Source organism: Rhinopithecus roxellana, chromosome 15 (assembly GCF_007565055.1).
Source record: "Rhinopithecus roxellana isolate Shanxi Qingling chromosome 15, ASM756505v1, whole genome shotgun sequence".
Lineage (NCBI taxonomy): Eukaryota > Metazoa > Chordata > Mammalia > Primates > Cercopithecidae > Rhinopithecus > Rhinopithecus roxellana.
The window spans coordinates 90,298,584-90,317,443 of NC_044563.1; the positions used below are offsets into that span (position 1 = coordinate 90,298,584).

Here is an 18,860-nt window from a genome sequence, read left to right on the forward strand (position 1 = left end):
TGTTATTCAATGGTCCAGCCTCTCTGCTCACTAAGCCAGCTGTGTCCCGAGCTGAGCTGTGGTGACTTGCAGATGGGGCCCCTGCTGTTCCTTCACAGGGGGCCTTACCAAAGGATCCCAGGCTGACCAAGTGAGGATACATGGTCCTGGTTCCCAGGAGTTTCTAAGGTTTCATGCAAGAATTGACATAGAAGATGTCTTTCGGTGTGGCCATACAGAAGGCCATCTCGTAAAGTTCTAGAGAGGGGAATGTGCGTGGTGGCTGCAGAATGATGCATCGATTGGTGTGGTCTCCTCCCGCAGGGCCGGCAGACATTCCACCGCTTTGACAAGTTCAACTCCAAATACAACCCTGTGGGGGCCAGTGAGCTGCGTGACCTGTATTTGAAAACTGAAAACTATCTGGGAGGAGAGTACTTTGCTCGGATGGTCAAGGTGAGTGAACCCTCAGTCTCTCTAAGGCCTCTCAGGTGCCTGCCAACATCTGCCTTCAGAGAGTGGGGGCCCTGTGTGCCCCTGGCTCCTTTCCCTCCCTTTGTCCACCATCAACTCAGGGAAGGGTGAGGTGCCCAGGTGCCCAGTGCTGTGGCCTTCAGACGGTGGGGGCCTTGTGTGTCCCTGGCCCCTTCCCCTCCCTCTGTCCACCATCAACTCAGGCAAGGGTGAGGTGCCCAGGTGCCCAGTGCTGTGGCCTGGCTGCCTGTTCCAGGCAGTGCTGCATGTGCCAACTGCAGGGAAGAGGAGGGAAGGGTATCCACCTTGGATGAGCTCACAGTACCTGGCCTGTCTTTCCTGTCTCTGCAGCATGAACCTGGCTGGGTGCAGATGAGCTCCATGTGGAGATGCTTCTGCTGTGGCCTGGTTCTGCAGACCCAAGGCCTTCCTCCCCAGAGGGAGCCTCTGCTAAAGTGGAACAAGAGTTTACAGGAGCAGGCAGCCCTGGGGATTTAGATCAGTGCTTCCAGACTGGGAACAAGGTGGCTGGGGGAGCCACAGGACCCTGCTGGTGACGGAGAGTGAGGGTCTCCTATGTAGCTGGATGCACTGGGGCTGACCCAAGCTCTTCTTGTGCCAGGAGGTTGCCCGGGAGCTGGAGGAGAGCAAGTACCAGTACTCAGAGCCACGGCTCTCCATCTACGGCCGCAGTCCCGAGGAGTGGCCCAACCTGGCCCGCTGGTTCATCCAGCACAAGGTCTACTCTCCCAACATGCGCTGGATCATCCAGGTGCCCCGGATCTAGTAAGTCAGGTGGCCCCGCTGTCTGCCCTGTGCCCTACGGAGGTGACAGTCTGTCCCTCGTGGGCTGCTGAATCTGCACTCCTGAGGGGTAGGGCCTGTTCTGGTGCCAGCTTAGGCTTGTCCTTTCCAGGGATTTTTCCATAGAAGGAGTGATGAGCAAAGATGTCTGCATGATACTATAACTCTTTTCTTTTTTTTTGAAACAGAGTCTTACTCTGTCACCCAGGCTCTGAGTGTAGTGGTGTGATCTCGGCTCACTGCAACCTCCACCTCCTTGGTTCAAGCAATTTTTTGCCTCAGCCTGCCCGAGTAGCGGGGATTACAGACACCCACCACCGCGTCTGGCTAATTTTTGTATTTTTAGTAGAGATGGGGTTTCACCATCTTGGCCAGGCTGGTCTTGAACTCCTGATCTCGTGATCCACCTGCCTCAGCCTCCCAAAATGCTGGGATTACAGGTGTGAGCCACTGCATCCGGCCGACACTAGAACTCTTGATCTTTGAAAAATATAGAAGTGCAAAAGCCCTGGGGGAACTACCACCCTCGCCTTCTTCTCATTGTGGGTTGAGGATGGATTGTCCTTTTGGTGAGACCCGGAGTATGGGGAGAGCTGGTAGTGGTCTACATTGCTGGCCCTCTCCCTGGATATCACTCAGATGACTGCTGTCCTCTCCAGGTGGCTGGGCAGGGTGGAGCCCATGGCTCCAGGATGGACTGGGGTATGTGGTTTAGGGAAACAGAGCTGAGTAACAGAATGTTTGGGTCACTGGGAGTTTGAGGACTCATATCTCAGCCTCTTGGTCAGCCAGAATGCCACCATCCCACTCCCAGTGGCTTCTGACTTGAGAAAGTGCTCTGATGGGCGTGGGTAGGTGTGGAGCTTGCAAACCAAGGCAGGGTATTGCAGACATTGCTGGGAGAGGAGGAGAGAGGAGGGATCTGTGTTCAGGCCACATCTGACTTGACTCTGGGTGTTTGATGGGGACACAGGGTGCCTGAGGAAGTGACTGGGGCTGGTCTCTGACAGGGCAGCGGGCTGTTGGATCCACCTGATAAGCGAGTCTTTGCTGTCCCCTAGTGACATATTTAGGTCAAAGAAGCTGCTGCCAAACTTTGGGAAGATGCTGGAGAACATCTTCCTGCCCCTTTTCGAGGCTACAATCAACCCCCAAGATCATCGAGAGCTTCACCTCTTCCTTAAATACGTAAGTGTGGGTGGTACCCCAGGCAGGGCTCGTAGTGGCAGAGGCAGGAATGGATTCGCTGTGAGCTGGGTCAGGTTTGCTCCCGCCCTTCACCGAGGTATCTCAGGTCCTGCCACCTGTGATCCAGGCATGGGGTCACCAGCCCCAAGAAGCTGGATTTCTAAAAAGTCCCCTTCCCCTCAGGGGCAGCTCTGGGAGTCGTGGGTGGCGGGGTGGGGGGGTCTCAGGGCAGGCCTTTCCAGAGAGGAAGGCAACAGTGGACGAAGACTGGGAACTCAGTTCCTGCCAGGTAGGGCTGGAAAGGCTGGATCTAGCCCCCGACAGCACCAAGCAGCAGCCTCAGGGTTTTTTTTTTTTTTTTTTTTTTTTTTTTTAGAAATGCAAACACTTTAATTCACCTGCTTTACCAGCAACAAAGGTCCTCACACCATGTGTGATTAAGTACAAACCCCCAAAACGTATTTCCTTTCCAGATTCAGTTAGTTGTAGGAGAAGGAGAGGAGCAGTCTGGGAGAGACTTAACCAGGGAGAGAGGGAGAGGGGGCGGGAGCCAGTCCCTCCCTCTGATGCCTGGCATCCAGGGGTTATCAGATGGTGATACAGGCCAGTGCCCGGTGATGGATGACTTACTTTCTACAGGGAGAGGCGCAGTGGGGAGCCCGAGGGCTGGGGCACGGGGGAAGGATTGAGTCTGTGTGCCCAGAAAGTGATTGGACAAGCTGAGGGACATCATCGAATTTATGTTTTAGACAAACATATTCTGGCTGTTGTGTGGAGATGGCCCAGAAGAGAAGGTAGCTGGAGGTGGGGGCAAGGGTGAGAGTCAGGGGCCTGCCTGGGGACAGGAGGGGAGCTTGACCCAGTGGAAACAGCTCACACTCGTGTGTGCTTCTGCCTGGCCTGGTCAGACGCCACGATGTGATCTCACCTAAGCCTCACAATTACCCCATTACTATCACCATTTTGTTGTTAACAATAAGCAGAATTATTATGTGCTTGGTGTGTGTTGGACACGGTGTTAAGTGCTCTCCCTGGATTATCTCATTTAATCCTCGCCAAAGCCCTGTGAAGCTGCTAGCTCCAATTGACACACAAGGAAATTAAAACAGATCATAAAGCTAAAAGTGGCAGAGCTGGAATGCGTGTCCAGGCAGGCTGACTCCAGTGATGGGCCCTGAACCCCTATTCTATGTTGCCTCCCAAGTGAGAACAGTGAGGTGCACAGCAGCTACCAGCTTGTGTCTCTGAGGTGTGGCAGTGCAGGGACTCTGCACAGAGTGTGGGGTTTGGTGAGAAGGGGTGGGTGTAGACCTGGCAGGACCTGGACAGAGACTGAAGGAGGCATTGGGGGGAGTCTAGGATGCCTCCCAGGTGCCTGGCTTTGCAGGAACATGGATGGCGCACTGTTTGAAGGTTGCTGCCAGCAGTGGAAGAAGAGCAGGTGTGGGGAGGAGGAGGAGCAGGTGGAGGAGACAACGTATTTTGCGCCCGAGGCTGTGGGAGATGCAGTGGTGAGGCCCTGCTTCAGCTGGATAGAGCTCAGAAGAGAGGCTAAAGTTATCCCCATGCCAGGCCCCAGAAAGTTTGGGTGAAGTATGGGGCTAGTAAGCACAAAGCAGAGCTCACGGTCCTCCCTGGCCCCCCAAACCCGTCTAGGGCGTGCTTAGGGTCATAGCAGGGACCCTGTCATTTCCTTTGACACACAGGGCTCTGTGACATGGAAGATTCTGGCCATGACCCTCATGCTGCCTTGCTCCTCTGGGCCCTTGCTGCCCCCAGTAGGAACAGGAGAAGCCGGCAGACCTGGCTGGGGCCTGGGGCCTGGGCTGGGAGCCCCCCAGTTTGGGCCAGTTGTGGATTAAGGGGGACAGTCTCTTTCTCCCATCTGCTATTCAGAGGCCCCTTTCCAAAGCACTGCCGTGGCCTGGTAGCAAGCCTCCCCTCTGCGCTGAGAGCCCGCACCCTCCATGCATGTGGTCTTGGTTGGGGATGACCTCTGGGATCAGCCAGAAGGCTCCAGTGACTCGGGAGGGGCCCTCAGGGGTCTCAGCCAAGGTAGAACTGCAGTGGAAGGGTGCGGGTTTCCTGAGGCTACTCAGACCCATCTCAGAGGGCAGCTCCCAGTGGAGATCGGAGAGCAGAGCTGCCTCCCAGGAGCCACGGCTTAGCCCAGCAAGGACCCTCTTGTCTGTCTGTGAGGCAGCTGGGTGGTTTCTCCTGGGTTCACCTGGACATGCCCTAGGGTATCCTCCAACTACAGCCCCAAAGAGTGCAGACCCAAAGCCCAGAACCATTTTTTTTTTTTTTTTTCAGACGGAGTCTTGCTCCCAGTCTGGATTGCACCCAGTCTGGAATGCAGTGGTGCAATCTCGGCTCACTGCAACCTCCACCTCTTGGGTTCAAGCAATTCTTCTGCCTCAGCCTCTTAGTAGCTGGGATTACAGATGTGTGCCACCATGCCTGGCTAATTTTTGTGGGTTTTTTTTTTAGTAGAGACTTGGTTTCACCATGTTGGGCAGGCTGGCCTTGAACTCCTGACCTCGTGATCTGCCCGCCTCGGCCTCCCAAAGTGCTGGGATTACAGGTGTGAGCCACCGTGCCTGGCCGAACCTGGTTTCTTGAGCGATTTTCTTAGTTCCCTTGGCCCTGGTTTACTCAACTGTAAAATGGGGCTGGCAGCCAAGCCCTCCCTCCTGGGTTGCTCTGAGTATGAATGAACTGATGCGAGTGAAGTGCTTCGAGCAGGGCCTGATGCGTGATGTGTACTAGGACCCTTACCCCTCACAGCTTGTCGCTGCTGCTGATGGCAGTTACTGCTGCTCCCTGCAGGCTGACCTTGGCACGGCAGAGGGGCAGGTGGTGGGCATGGCTGTCTCACCCTTCACCTGGCTTGGCAGTTTCCCCCACTGTCACCACCACCACACAGGGGCTTGGCACTCTCCTGTCTCACCTCCAGAGTACCTATGGATGCTCCGAAGGGGCAGAACTTGGTGTTGCACCCACTTTTCATCCCTGGGAGGAATGTGGCCTCAGCTAGGCTAAGGGTCCCCAGCTGAGGTGTGAACCTGAGGGGTCCAGACCCCCAGGCCTCTGGCAGCTATGAGCCCCGGGAGGCTGAGCCGAGACTGAGTCCTGGTCCTGCCTTGGCCTGGTGCTCAGGACCTCTCCTCCTGCCCAGGTGACCGGGTTCGACAGCGTGGATGATGAGTCCAAGCACAGCGACCACATGTTTTCTGACAAGAGTCCGAGCCCAGACGTCTGGACCAGTGAGCAGAACCCACCCTACAGCTACTACCTGTACTACATGTATGCCAACATCATGGTGCTCAACAACCTCCGCAGGTGCGTGAGGCCTGCCCTTGCACACGCTTGGGTTCATGTGTTAGCATGTGCACACATGCACACACTCATGCATGTGATCCTTATGTCCGTGTGCACCTGAACCAACATGCATGTCCATGTGCCCACATACCTCAAAACACACAGCACTTTCCAGCCTGCTATATGAGGCATGTCTCTACATGATCACACACATGCAAACATGCCTGCCATAACACACATACCAGTACAGACATATGTCATGTACAGTATGCAATGCAGCCACAGTCCACACGTGTCTACATGTTTATATGTACACACACCAGTGCATACTCCGTGTGTACCTGTACATCCCTGAGATAACAGAAGCATAGGACATGCTATCACACATGCACGTTCACTTACTGCCACACCAACAATGTCCACATGTGCATATTTTCGTTCAGCAAATCACTGGCATGCGATAGGCACTACCCTGGGCACTGGACAAATAACAGGGAAAAAAACAGACTAAATCCATGCATGCCCTTACAGGCAGAGGTCTAACAGGCAGAGGCTCCCACCAATATGCACACAGATGAGGCACATGTGGCCAGGAGTTAGCTACCCAGGGCAGCAGGACACCGAGCCATTCCCTTCCCTACAAGTCTTGCATCCCTCTTTCCCCTGCTGGGCCCTGGGTCCTCTCTAGCTCAGCCTAAACTGGTGCTAGTTGGTGGGTGTGGAGGTTTTGAATGGGGTCCTGAGTGAAAGAAATGGCCTGGCAGGGTGGAGGCAGTCCTGGGCTGAGCTTTTGGAGATGGGGGCTCTGGTTCTGGCTTTCCCACTGACCTGTTCAGTGGCATGGAGCATAGACTTCACTCTCCGGGCCTTGGTTTGCTCATTTCCCTAACACAGAGGTCAGACTCCATGGTTTCTCATGGCCTTCCCTGCCCTGGAGTTCTACGAATGCAGGACACAAGGCCAGAAGAGGAAGACAGGAGAGTGGCTGGAGGGCACAGCAGGGTCTCTTTCTACCGTGAGGCCCACTCTCTGCCCGTAGAGGTGATGCTTCTTGGTTCTAAGGGGTCCCGGGGCCTGGGCCTCTGCATTTTAGGAGAGGTAGTTTCCAGGGTGCACTGGGTCAGCACAGCTGACCATAGGTGGTCATTCCTCCTGGAGCTGACCCTGAGCTGAGGCTGTAGGCCACAGGCAGTGCCAACTGGGGGGGCCTTCCTGATTCGGGGCCCCTTCTCTTACAGGGAGCGCGGCCTGAGCACGTTCCTGTTCCGGCCGCACTGTGGGGAGGCCGGCTCCATCACCCACCTGGTGTCTGCCTTCCTCACTGCTGACAACATTTCCCATGGGCTGCTCCTTAAGAAGGTAAACAGGCCACTCGGGAGCCTGCCCTGAGTGACTGCCCTGCCTTGGGCTCCTGGGAGGCTCGGCCAGTGAGGCCAGAAGGCTGGGCCCTCTTCTGGGCTGGGATATCTGTCCTTATCTTGGTTTTATTTTTAATTATGAAAGTAATGTAATCAAACTCATCACAATTTCGATTTTCCAAAAACTGGAGAAATGAAAAAAAGCCAGCCCTTATTGCTATTACTTTAATAGAAATAGCCATTATTAGCTTTTTAGTATATCTAATTTCCATCTTTTATCCACAGCATATTTGTAATGTGTTTATTATCATAATGAACACAGAATTTGGTTCCTGCCTTGTCCTTCACTGTTGTATGACAAGCATTTTTTGATGCTGCAACATAATGTCTATGCTTTTCCTTCCAAAGGCTGTTGTTGGATGAAGGGTCTGCCACTTTGTCTGTAACTGACTCAACTAGTCCACACTAGTTGGACATAGAGTCCATCCACCTTTTCACTGGTGTACCCTTGAGCTCTGTGCATGCAGTCTTCTCCATATTTTGGATCACTTTCCACTGGCACGATGTTTGATCAAAATGCTCCCTTTCCCTGATCCCGGTGAGGTGTAACCATGGGTCACATTTTTGGGTAGGGTGGGTGCTACAGTAGAAAACCACTCTATCCTGGGCAGGTCCGCCCTTCCCATCCCTCCAGGGATCATCTCCCGGGAGCTGGAGTGTTTATAGTCTCAACCTGGCTGTTTGCAGTCAAAGCAACGAAACAACTAAAGTAGGGCATCTTCTAGACTGGGTCCATGCCTAGGGGCAAGGAGCTGAAGGTATAGGCTGGAGTGGGCTGCCCTTCCTGCCCTGAGCTTTGCCTCCAGTTTGGAGCAAGAGTGAGCACTTCCAAAAGTAGGTAGAGGCACCAGGGAGGGCTGGCATGCAATGTAGGAACGAGATGAACAGTGGGGAAGGGGGAGAGTGGGTCTGGGTGTCCTTGCTTCCAGGAACTCGGGTTGAGGACTTGGGCAGACACTGTTCAGACCCCTGGTTTCCACTGGAGAATGCTTTTTCCCTCCCTTCTCCCTTCCCTTTTCCCTTCTCCCCTCTGGCACTTGTCACATGAGTTTGGTGGTTCTTTTGCAGAGTCCGGTATTGCAGTATCTCTACTACCTTGCTCAGATCCCCATTGCTATGTCTCCTCTTAGCAATAACAGTTTGTTCCTCGAATATTCCAAGAACCCTCTGAGGGAATTCCTGCACAAGGGGCTGCACGTTTCTCTTTCCACCGATGACCCTATGCAGTTCCACTACACAAAGGTGAGGACTTTGGGGTGAGGACAGTAGTGCCTCAGTAGGCACCAGTCCTAGCCTGTCTTCCCATTTTAGGGACCTGAGCCCTTGGCTCAGTTCTGCTTTTGGGGTGGGATTGGTGGCCCAGTGAAGGCAAAAAGGAAGCCACTGTTGGGGGAAAATTGTGCCTTCCAGGAGCCCTCTCTTTGGGGTTCTTGAACCCTCAAAGGCACAATTAGTATCTTTGCCTTCCTCTATTTTTCCTTTCTTTGACATTTGTGAGCTCTGTGACCTTGGTAAAGTTATTAGACCTCTGGATCAAGTTTCTCTTCATCTGTAAAATGGAGATAAAATTGTCTCTATCCCTACCCTGTGAGGATTCATGAAGATAATGAATCAAAGGATTTAATATAGTGTTTGCATATATTCAAAATAGTTGCTACCTTTTAAATCAATGCTATTATAATTTCTACACTTTGGGTCTCTGGGAAAAGAAAAGAGGAAGGTAAAAGTGGTGTCATGCATGGGGACCAGCCGCAAGTGCACCCAGCATATTTTGATGGTGTTGACAAGACCAGCCATTGCTTAACAAAAACAGAAGCACCAGAGTCTTTTAGGACAGAGGTTCTCCAACCTCTTGGTCTCTAGACCCCTTTATATTCTTAAGAATTGAAGCTTTCAAAGACCTGTTTATGTGGGTTATATCTACTGATATTTACCATGTTAGAAATGAATAAGAAATTTAAAAATATTTATTATCTCATTTAAAAACCACATCAATAAACCAATGAAATGTTACATAATAACAATTTTTTTTTCCTGAAAAGTAAGTTTCTCCTGCCTTTGTTTTGCATTTTTAAGCCTCTTTAATGTGTTAATGGAAGTCAGCAGGACTCTTCTAGCCACTTCTGCATTCAATTTGTTTTTAATCAAAATATGTAAAAATAGAAATCTTGCCTCATGAAAATACATAATTGGAAAAGAGAAGACCTTTCAAAAAGTCTTAGGACCCTCAGGGATCCTTGACCTGTACTTTGAGAACCATTGCTGTAGGCTAGAGTGGCAGTGGGGTGGGGAAGAGGTCACCGAGGGTTTGTGATGAATAGACACTTCACATCCCAGAAGGGAAGCAAAACCACAGCTCACACCCAGATCCTTCTGGGATTACACCATTTTACCGCTTATCCTATGATAACTTCTCTCTTTTTTTTTTTTTTGATGTTCCATCTCTGCTTTTAGTACTTTACTCATCTATCTATCTATCTATCTATCTATCTATCTATCTATCTATCTATCTATCTATCTATCTATCTATCGCAAACTTAAGAAAATAGTGTATTAGAAAGAAAAGCTAGAGGGCAAGTGCTAAAAGTGGTATGACTAGAGGCTTGTCACAGGACAGCAGAGACTGCCATCCCTGATGACTGGCACAGGGCTTCAACATGAGCTCTCAGTGCTGGTCAATGAACAAATGTGGAGGCATGAGTTCAGATTTCTCTTTGATAACCCGTGATTTCACAGAAGAAAAGATCTTAGGTGTTGAAGGTGTGATGTTTGATGATCCAGGTGTCATTCAGTGAGGAAAAGTTAAACCTGCAGTGTCTGATGTTGTTAGCTTTGGACATGTGTGAACGACTGACATGGATATCCTCCTGTCTAATCCACATGCTTTGTTGGGGGGTCTAGGAAGCACTTATGGAAGAATATGCCATTGCAGCTCAAGTGTGGAAGCTGAGCACCTGCGACCTGTGTGAGATTGCCAGGAACAGCGTGCTGCAGAGCGGCCTCTCGCATCAGGTATGGAGTGTGACGGTGCTGCCTGTGTCCCTCCTGGGAAGGCTGCCTGCTATGTGCCAGGAGCCTTCCAGGCACTGGGGATCTGTGATGAACACAGCAGGTAAGGCCTCTGAGACACTCAGGCACGGGGAGAGAAAACGCGGCAGCCTCCTGCGTTTTTATAGTTGCTTCCTCACCCTTCTTAGACCTCTACGCCTCCTTGGAGAGGCCTTCCCTGATTGCCCGTTCTAAAGTAGTCACACACTTACTATTATTCTCTATCCCCTTTATCTGTTTTTCTCCATACCATTTATTCCTGCAGATATTTGGTTATGTGTTTTTCTGTCTTTCCCTCTAGAATGTAAGCTCTGTGAGGGCAGAGACTTGTTCAGAATTATATCCCTGAGCCCTAGATAGTCCCTGGCACATAGCAGGCATTCAATATTTCTTGAATAGATGAACAGTATCTAGACTGAATAAAAATCTAGACTATGGGACCTAGACATCGTCATTTTTAAAAAAGCCCCGTAAGTAATTCTGATGTGGAGCTAGCACTGAGACCCATGTTCTGATGTATCTTAGGTCCCCCGACACCTCCCTGGGTGATGTCACTGGTGAGGGAGAGGTTGCGTTAGGGCCTGTGCTTGTCAGATGATGATGCAGCAGAGTTAAAGGCTTAAGATTCTTTTCATGTGCAGTGTAGTGCCTTGGATTGGCCCTCCCCAGAAACATCGTCTGTCCTTGTCAGCTCTCAGGAGGAACTTCTTTTTTTTTTTTGACACGGAGTCTCGCTCTGTTGCCCAGGCTGGAGTGCAGTGGTGCGATCTCAGCTCACTGCAACCCCCGCCTCCCGGGTTCACGCCATTCTTCGGCCTCAGCCTCCTGAGTAGCTGGGACTACAGGCACCTGCTACCATGCCCGGCTAATTTTTTGTATTTTTAGTAGAGATGGGGTTTCACCACATTAGCCAGGATGGTCTCGATCTCCTGACCTCGTGATCTGCCCGCCTCAGCCTCCCAAAGTGTTGGGATTACAGGCGTGAGCCACCACGCCCGGCCAGGAGGGACTTCTTAATTAGTCTTACCTCCTTCCCCTTGCCTTTCCCATCCCCAGCAGCTGCTGCAGACCTTGTATTTCCTCTCTGATCAACGAAAGCATAGCCAGGAACGAAGGGTTGTGTGAGGATGACTGAGGTTGTCAGGGTGACATCCTTGAGGACACAGAGGCCAGGAGGAATTTTATGAGTTCTGTGGGGATAAGATGTCCTGACTAAAGATCTGCTTCAGGGGGACTAGTCTGATTTGCTGTGACTGATGTCAAAGCTGACTACATGGCTATAGAAAGTGAATCAAAAGTACATCGTTTCATTTGTATTTCTATTGGTCCACAGGAAAAGCAAAAGTTTCTGGGACAAAATTATTATAAAGAAGGACCTGAAGGAAATGATATTCGAAAGACAAATGTGGCTCAGATCCGGATGGCATTCCGATACGAGACCTTATGCAATGAGCTCAGCTTCCTGTCTGATGCTATGAAATCAGAAGAGATCACTGCCTTGACCAAATAGGTCCAGCATTTGACATGCATTTGAACTTTTTGGTTCAATTTCAAGTCTGCTGTGGCTAATAGTGGTCAAGATTCTAAACTAGAACTTTCCTCTGTTAAGAGGATGCCTCTGAAGAAATTTTAAACTGGTGATTTTGGTTGCACTGCTCACTTTAAGATTTAACATGATCACTTGTATTTCTGAGTAACAAGATGGTGACTTCTCCTTGGGGATCTGGGAGCTGAGCACTTGTCTATACTTGTTCCTAATTTTCCAATTATTTCTCTTGAAACTGCCAGTGCCTGAACTGTTGGGGCCAGGATTTTCCATGGTCAGATGCCAAGTAACATGAGGTCTGTGTGGTTTTCTGCCATACTTTTCTCCATTGGCCCAAGTAGGCTTATTGGTAGTTGTTCATTTCAGCCTCTGGCTGGCTGGCTGCCTTAAACACAATCAATTTCAAAGCTCCATTTCATAAAGGGGCTACTTTGAGGGAGTTAAGATGGAAGACTTCCTTCTTGATAATTTGTGTTTTTAGTGAATTTCTTAAACCGTTTTATTTAGCCCTCTTCCCCCATTTCTAGTTGGAAGCCAAATGTACTCATGAAAACAGCCACTCCTATTCTTTTTTTTTTTTTTTTTTTCTTTTCTTTTGAGTCGAAGTCTCGCTCTGTTGCCCAGGCTGGAGTGCAGTGGTGTGGTCTTGGCTCACTGCAGGCTCCGCCCCCCCAGGTTCATGCCATTCTCCTGCGTCAGCCTTCCAAGTAGCTGGGACTGCAGGCGCCCGCCACCATGCCCGGCTAGTTTTTTGTATTTTTAGTAGAGATGGGGTTTCACCGTGTTAGCCAAGATGGTCTCGATTTCCTGACCTCGTGATCCGCCCGCCTCGGCCTCCCAAAGTAGCCACTCCTATTCTGAGTCTTGCTTTCTTCACCTAGAAAGTGAGGGTTTGGACTAGACAAGTGGCTTTCAGGGTGTTCTGTGAATCCCCTCATGAATACTTTAGGGTGGGGGACGGAAGGGAGTCAGTGATGCTCAGGGGCTGTCAAACTGACTCTGGTTCATCAGTTTCACACTGGGGCTGCTACATAATACTTTCATTTGAATGAAGAACTTCAAAAAGCACAGGACTGGATGATCTCTGTTCCTTTTGGCTCTAATATGCTACAACTGTAGGCCAGTTATCACTTTACCAGTTAAGAGTTAGGCCAGATAAGTGAAATTTAACTGAAGGTCACACAGCTATTAAGTAATAGGCCTACAACTGGATTTTCTTATTCCAAATCCTGTCTTTTCCCCACTATTCCATTAGACCCCACAAATGTTAGTTGTGTGTGTGTGCGTGTTTTTTTTTTAAATCACTGTAACCAGGTGCATTTTTTTAAGGCAAAATTTCTCCCTTACCTATGATGACTTCAGAAGATACAATGGTCCCAGGTGCCAGGTAGAAAGCATTTTAAAGACCAATCTGAATTAAGCTTTATCAATGTGCTCTTCATCTGTGTTACTAGTGCCTGGTATGTAGTAGGTGCTCAATAAATGCATACTAGCTGAATTTCTTTTGGCAAGTTTTTAAGGACATGTGCTCTTAGTACTCAAGAGGCTGCTCGAGGACCTTCCTATCTATTTCTGTGGTCAAATTCAGACTACAGGAGGTCTTTTTGAATCATTATAGTTAGAAGAACCCGATTTCTGCCTGTGAACTTATCTGACTTTAGACTGTCTCATCTTGTGACTTTACAATGCCTGGTCAATTCAGCATATGGAACTATAAATGCAGTCTTTTTACTAGGCAGATATATATGCTATCTTGCAGCTAATTATGAAATTGAGTGAAAATTCATTGTTATCTTAGGGATTAGTTGTGAAAAGCCCCCATTTGTATACATTTGCCCTAACATAGGAAGTATTGTGTAGTTTCTCATTGTCATTTTATCTGTATCAAGTATCTTTTTTTTAATTGTTAAATAAAGTCTGCTAGGACTGTGGCTCAATAATTTAAAACTATGTAAAGATAATCATATTTAAAGCAAATGTTAGTTTTTTACTCTTAAGATTGGGCACCATGAAAAGCTACCAATAATAATAGCTAATTTATCTGTTACTAAGACTCAGACATGAATGACATTCACTAGGAAAACTCAAAATTTTCAAACTGAAGCTCACTAGACCCGGAAGATAAATCTTTTGTTATCTTCTCTAACTTCTACCCTGTTATAGTTCATGAGCAAAGGTACACACGTTCATTTCCGTTTCCCGGGATATTATTTTAGTCTGTCCAGCTAACACCATGTTGGATTTTACCTGTCCTGCAAGCTTTTTCTATAGCACTTTGTGCTTTTATTACATTGTTATACTTAACTGGCCTTTTGGGGGACAAATCCCTACTTTCCTTTGTGTTTGCAATTGGAATAAAAGGCAATTAATAGCATACTGACTCAGGTTTCGAAAGGAACAGTTTTTGAGGCAGTTTTCCCTTCCTTATCCTTAAGGGCTCAAGTTCACTTTATGTGTTACTTCAAATTGTACCGTTGAAACGATCGCCATCATTGCTCTTTTGCCTCATGGAAACAAATCACAGTTCCTGGGTTATTTCTCATGGCCTCTTGGATTAAAAAAGAGCTGAAAGCACATTTCTCCTGCTTTCTCTTTACTTCTAAGTGTTGGTGAAACAATATTCTTCATTTCCTGGGTTTGAGACATGACTGAAGGTGATATACCCAAATACTCTCTGCCTAAACTATGATCGTTATAAAGAACAAGTGTAACTAATTCCAATAAAAGGAATACTAACCAGATAAACATAGTTCCTTGGAAATTTTTGCAATTAGTAAGGTAGAAGATGACAGAGCTGCAAGAGTGTCAAAACCTATCTCTGCAAAGGCTTTTATGTCTTTTGACAGTAAAATGTGCATTTCTCCCCAGTATGATGATACAGTCAATTTAACTACCAACTGCCACTCATTCTTATGTCTTTGTACTTTTCAGCACTGAGATTCTAAGATGTTTCTCTAATTATATTCTTATATTTTGTAAACAATTTTACATGGTAAACAAACTACAATAGGGTTGAGCATTTTATTTTTACTGTCTGTTGGGGTAGGGGTCCACAACCCCTGGGCTGTGGACAGTAGTGGTCTGCTGCCTGTTAGGAACCAGGCTGCACAGCAGGAGTTGAGCTGCAGGCGAGTGAGCATTACCACCTGAGCTCCATCTGCCAGATCAGCAGCAGTATTAGATTCTCAAGGAGCGTAAACTCTATTGTGAACTGCACATACAAGGGATCTAGGTTGCATGCGCTTTATGAGACTCTAACTAATGCCTGATGATCTGAGGTGGAACAGTTTCATCCCGAAACTATTCCCACCCCACCCCTGGTGTGTGGAAAAATGGTCTTCCATGAACGCAGTCCCTGGGGCCAAAAAGGTTGAAGACCGCGGGGCGGAGCAAGATGGCCGAATAGGAACAACTCCAGTCTCCAACTCCCAGCACGAGCGACACAGAAGACCGGTGATTTCTGCATTTTCAACTGAGGTACTGGGGTCATCTCACTAGGGAGTGCCGGACAATCGGTGCTGGTCAGCTGCTGCAGCCTGACCAGCGAGAGCTGAAGCAGGGCGAGGCATTGCCTCACCTGGAAGCGCAAGGGGGAAGGGGATCCGTTTTCCTAGCCAGGGGAACTGAGACACACAACACCTGGAAAATCGGGTAACTCCCACCCCAATACTGCGCTGTAAGCATACAGGCACACCAGGAGAATATATCCCAATCCTGGCCGGGAGGGTCCCACGCCCACGAAGCCTCCCTCACTGCTAACACAGCAGTCTGCCGCGATCTATCCGCAAGGCAGCAGCGAGGCTGGGGGAGGGGCGCCCGCCATTGCTGAGGCTTAAGTAGGTAAACAAAGCCGCTGGGAAGCTCGAACTGGGTGGAGCTCACAGCAGCTCAAGGAAGCCTGCCTGTCTCTGTAGTCTCCACCTCTGGGGACAGCGCACAGCTGAAGACCAACAGGGGAAGTAGCAGGAGCCGGTGCAGACGCGAACGACTCTGTCTGACAGCTTTGGGGAGAGCCGTGGATCTCCCAACGCGGAGGTTGAGATCTGAGAACGGACAGACTGCCTGCTCAGGTGTGTCTCTGACCCCTGAGTAGCCTAGCTGGGAGAAATCCCCCACTAGGGGCAGTCTGACACCCCACACCTCACAGGGTGGAGTACACCCCTGAGAGGAAACTTCCAAAGGAAGAATCAGACAGGTACACTCGCTGTTCAGCAATATTCTATCTTCGGCAACCTCTGCTGCTGATACCCAGGCAAACAGGGTCTGGAGTGGACCTCAAGCAATCTCCAACAGACCAACAGACAGTCCTTCTGACTGTCAGAAGGAAAACTATCAAACAGGAAGGACACCTATACCAAAACCCCATCAGTACGTCACCACCATCAAAGACCAGAGACAGATAAAACCACAAAGATGGGGAAGAAGCAGGGCAGAAAAGCTGGAAATTCAAAAAATAAGAGCGCATCTCCCCCTGCGAAGGAGCGCAGCCCATCGCCAGCAACGGATCAAAGCTGGTCAGAGAATGACTTGGACGAGAGGAGAGAAGAAGGCTTCAGTCCATCAAACTTATCAGAGCTAAAGGAGGAATTACGTACCCAGCGCAAAGAAACTAAAAATCTTGAAAAAAGAGTGGAAGAATTGACAGCTAGACTAATTAATGCAGAGAAGATCATAAACGAAATGACAGAGATGAAAACCATGACACGAGAAATACGTGACAAATGCACAAGCTTCAGTAACCGACTCGATCAACTGGAAGAAAGAGTATCAGCGATTGAAGATCAAATGAATGAAATGAAGCGAGAAGAGAAACCAAAAGAAAAAAGAAGAAAAAGAAATGAGCAAAGCCTGCAAGAAGTATGGGATTATGTAAAAAGACCAAATCTACGTCTGATTGGGGTGCCTGAAAGTGAGGGGGAAAATGGAACCAAGTTGGAAAACACTCTTCAGGATATCATCCAGGAGAACTTCCCCAACCTAGTAGGGCTGGACAACATTCAAATTCAGGAAATACAGAGAACGCCACAAAGATACTCCTCCAGAAGAGCAACTCCAAGACACATCATTGCCAGATTCACCAAAGTTGAAATGAAGGAAAAAATCTTAAGGGCAGCCAGAGAGAAAGGTCGGGTAACCCACGAAGGGAAGCCCATCAGACTAACAGCAGATCTCTCGGCAGAAACTCTACAAGCCAGAAGAGAGTGGGGGCCAATATTTAACGTTCTTAAAGAAAAGAATTTTAAACCCAGAATTTCATATCCAGCCAAACTAAGTTTCATAAGTGAAGGAGAAATAAAATCCTTTACAGATAAGCAAATGCTTAGAGATTTTGTCACCACCAGGCCTGCCTTACAAGAGACCCTGAAGGAAGCCCTAAACATGGAAAGGAACAACCGGTACCAGCCATCACAAAAACATGCCAAAATGTAAAGACCATCGAGGCTAGGAAGAAACTGCATCGACTAACGAGCAAAATAACCAGTTAATATCATAATGGCAGGATCAAGTTCACACATAACAATATTAACCTTAAATGTTAATGGACTAAATGCTCCAATTAAAAGACACAGACTGGCAAACTGGATAAAGAGTCAAGACCCATCAGTCTGCTGTATTCAGGAGACCCATCTCACATGCAGAGACATACATAGGCTCAAAATAAAGGGATGGAGGAAGATCTACCAAGCAAATGGAGAACAAAAAAAAGCAGGGGTTGCAATCCTTGTCTCTGATAAAACAGACTTTAAACCATCAAAGATCAAAAGAGACAAAGAAGGCCATTACATAATGGTAAAGGGATCAATTCAACAGGAAGAGCTAACTCTCCTAAATATATATGCACCCAATACAGGAGCACCCAGATTCATAAAGCAAGTCCTTAGAGACTTACAAAGAGACTTAGACTCCCATACAATAATAATGGGAGACTTCAACACTCCGCTGTCAACATTAGACAGATCAACGAGACAGAAAGTTAACAAGGATATCCAGGAATTGAACTCATCTCTGCACCAAGCGGACCTAATAGACATCTATAGAACTCTCCACCCCAAATCAACAGAATATACATTCTTCTCAGCACCACATCGCACTTATTCCAAAATTGACCACATAATTGGAAGTAAAGCACTCCTCAGCAAATGTAAAAGAACAGAAATTATAACAAACTGTCTCTCAGACCACAGTGCAATCAAACTAGAACTCAGGACTAAGAAACTCAATCAAAACCGCTCAACTACATGGAAACTGAACAACCTGCTCCTGAATGACTACTGGGTACATAACGAAATGAAAGCGGAAATAAAGATGTTCTTTGAAACCAATGAGAACAAAGATACAACATACCAGAATCTCTGGGACACATTTAAAGCAGTGTGTAGAGGGAAATTTATAGCACTAAATGCCCACAAGAGAAAGCAGGAAAGATCTAAAATTGACACTCTAACATCACAATTAAAAGAACTAGAGAGGCAAGAGCAAACACATTCAAAAGCTAGCAGAAGGCAAGAAATAACTAAGATCAGAGCCGAACTGAAGGAGATAGAGACACAAAAAACCCTCCAAAAAATCAATGAATCCAGGAGTTGGTTTTTTGAAAAGATCAACAAAATTGACAGACCGCTAGCAAGGCTAATAAAGAAGAAAAGAGAGAGGAATCAAATAGATGCAATAAAAAATGATAAAGGGGATATCACCACTGACCCCACAGAAATACAAACTACCATCAGAGAATACTATAAACGCCTCTACGCAAATCAACTAGAAAATCTAGAAGAAATGGATAAATTCCTGGACACTTACACTCTCCCAAGGCTAAACCAGGAAGAAGTTGAATCCCTGAATAGACCAATAGCAGGCTCTGAAATTGAGGCAACAATTAATAGCCTACCCACCAAAAAAAGTCCAGGACCAGATGGATTCACAGCTGAATTCTACCAGAGGTACAAGGAGGAGCTGGTACCATTCCTTCTGAAACTATTCCAATCAATAGAAAAAGAGGGAATCCTCCCTAACTCATTTTATGAGGCCAACATCATCCTGATACCAAAGCCTGGCAGAGACACATCAAAAAAAGAGAATTT

General features: G+C 48.0%; 1 protein-coding gene across 10 annotated transcripts in view; it reads left to right on the forward strand.

Annotated features, from left to right (window-relative positions):
* The window catches only part of AMPD3 (adenosine monophosphate deaminase 3), a 68,454-nt gene extending 56,211 nt beyond the window's left edge, over positions 1 to 12,243 (forward strand). For 8 of the 10 annotated variants that reach the window (XM_030918330.1, XM_010384816.2, XM_030918326.1 and 5 more), the window contains 8 exons: positions 304 to 435; positions 1,076 to 1,239; positions 2,319 to 2,445; positions 5,624 to 5,787; positions 7,005 to 7,125; positions 8,253 to 8,426; positions 10,086 to 10,196; positions 11,566 to 12,243. In XM_030918330.1, coding sequence (XP_030774190.1) covers positions 304 to 435; positions 1,076 to 1,239; positions 2,319 to 2,445; positions 5,624 to 5,787; positions 7,005 to 7,125; positions 8,253 to 8,426; positions 10,086 to 10,196; positions 11,566 to 11,742 — 1,170 coding nt within the window. In that variant the 3' untranslated portion in view covers positions 11,743 to 12,243. Of the gene's footprint in view, positions 1 to 303; positions 436 to 1,075; positions 1,240 to 2,318; positions 2,446 to 5,623; positions 5,788 to 7,004; positions 7,126 to 8,252; positions 8,427 to 10,085; positions 10,197 to 11,565 lie in introns of those variants that run through there. The other 2 variants (XM_010384820.2, XM_030918332.1) reach the window with 2 other exon arrangements.
* Positions 12,244 to 18,860: the final 6,617 nt, after the last annotated feature.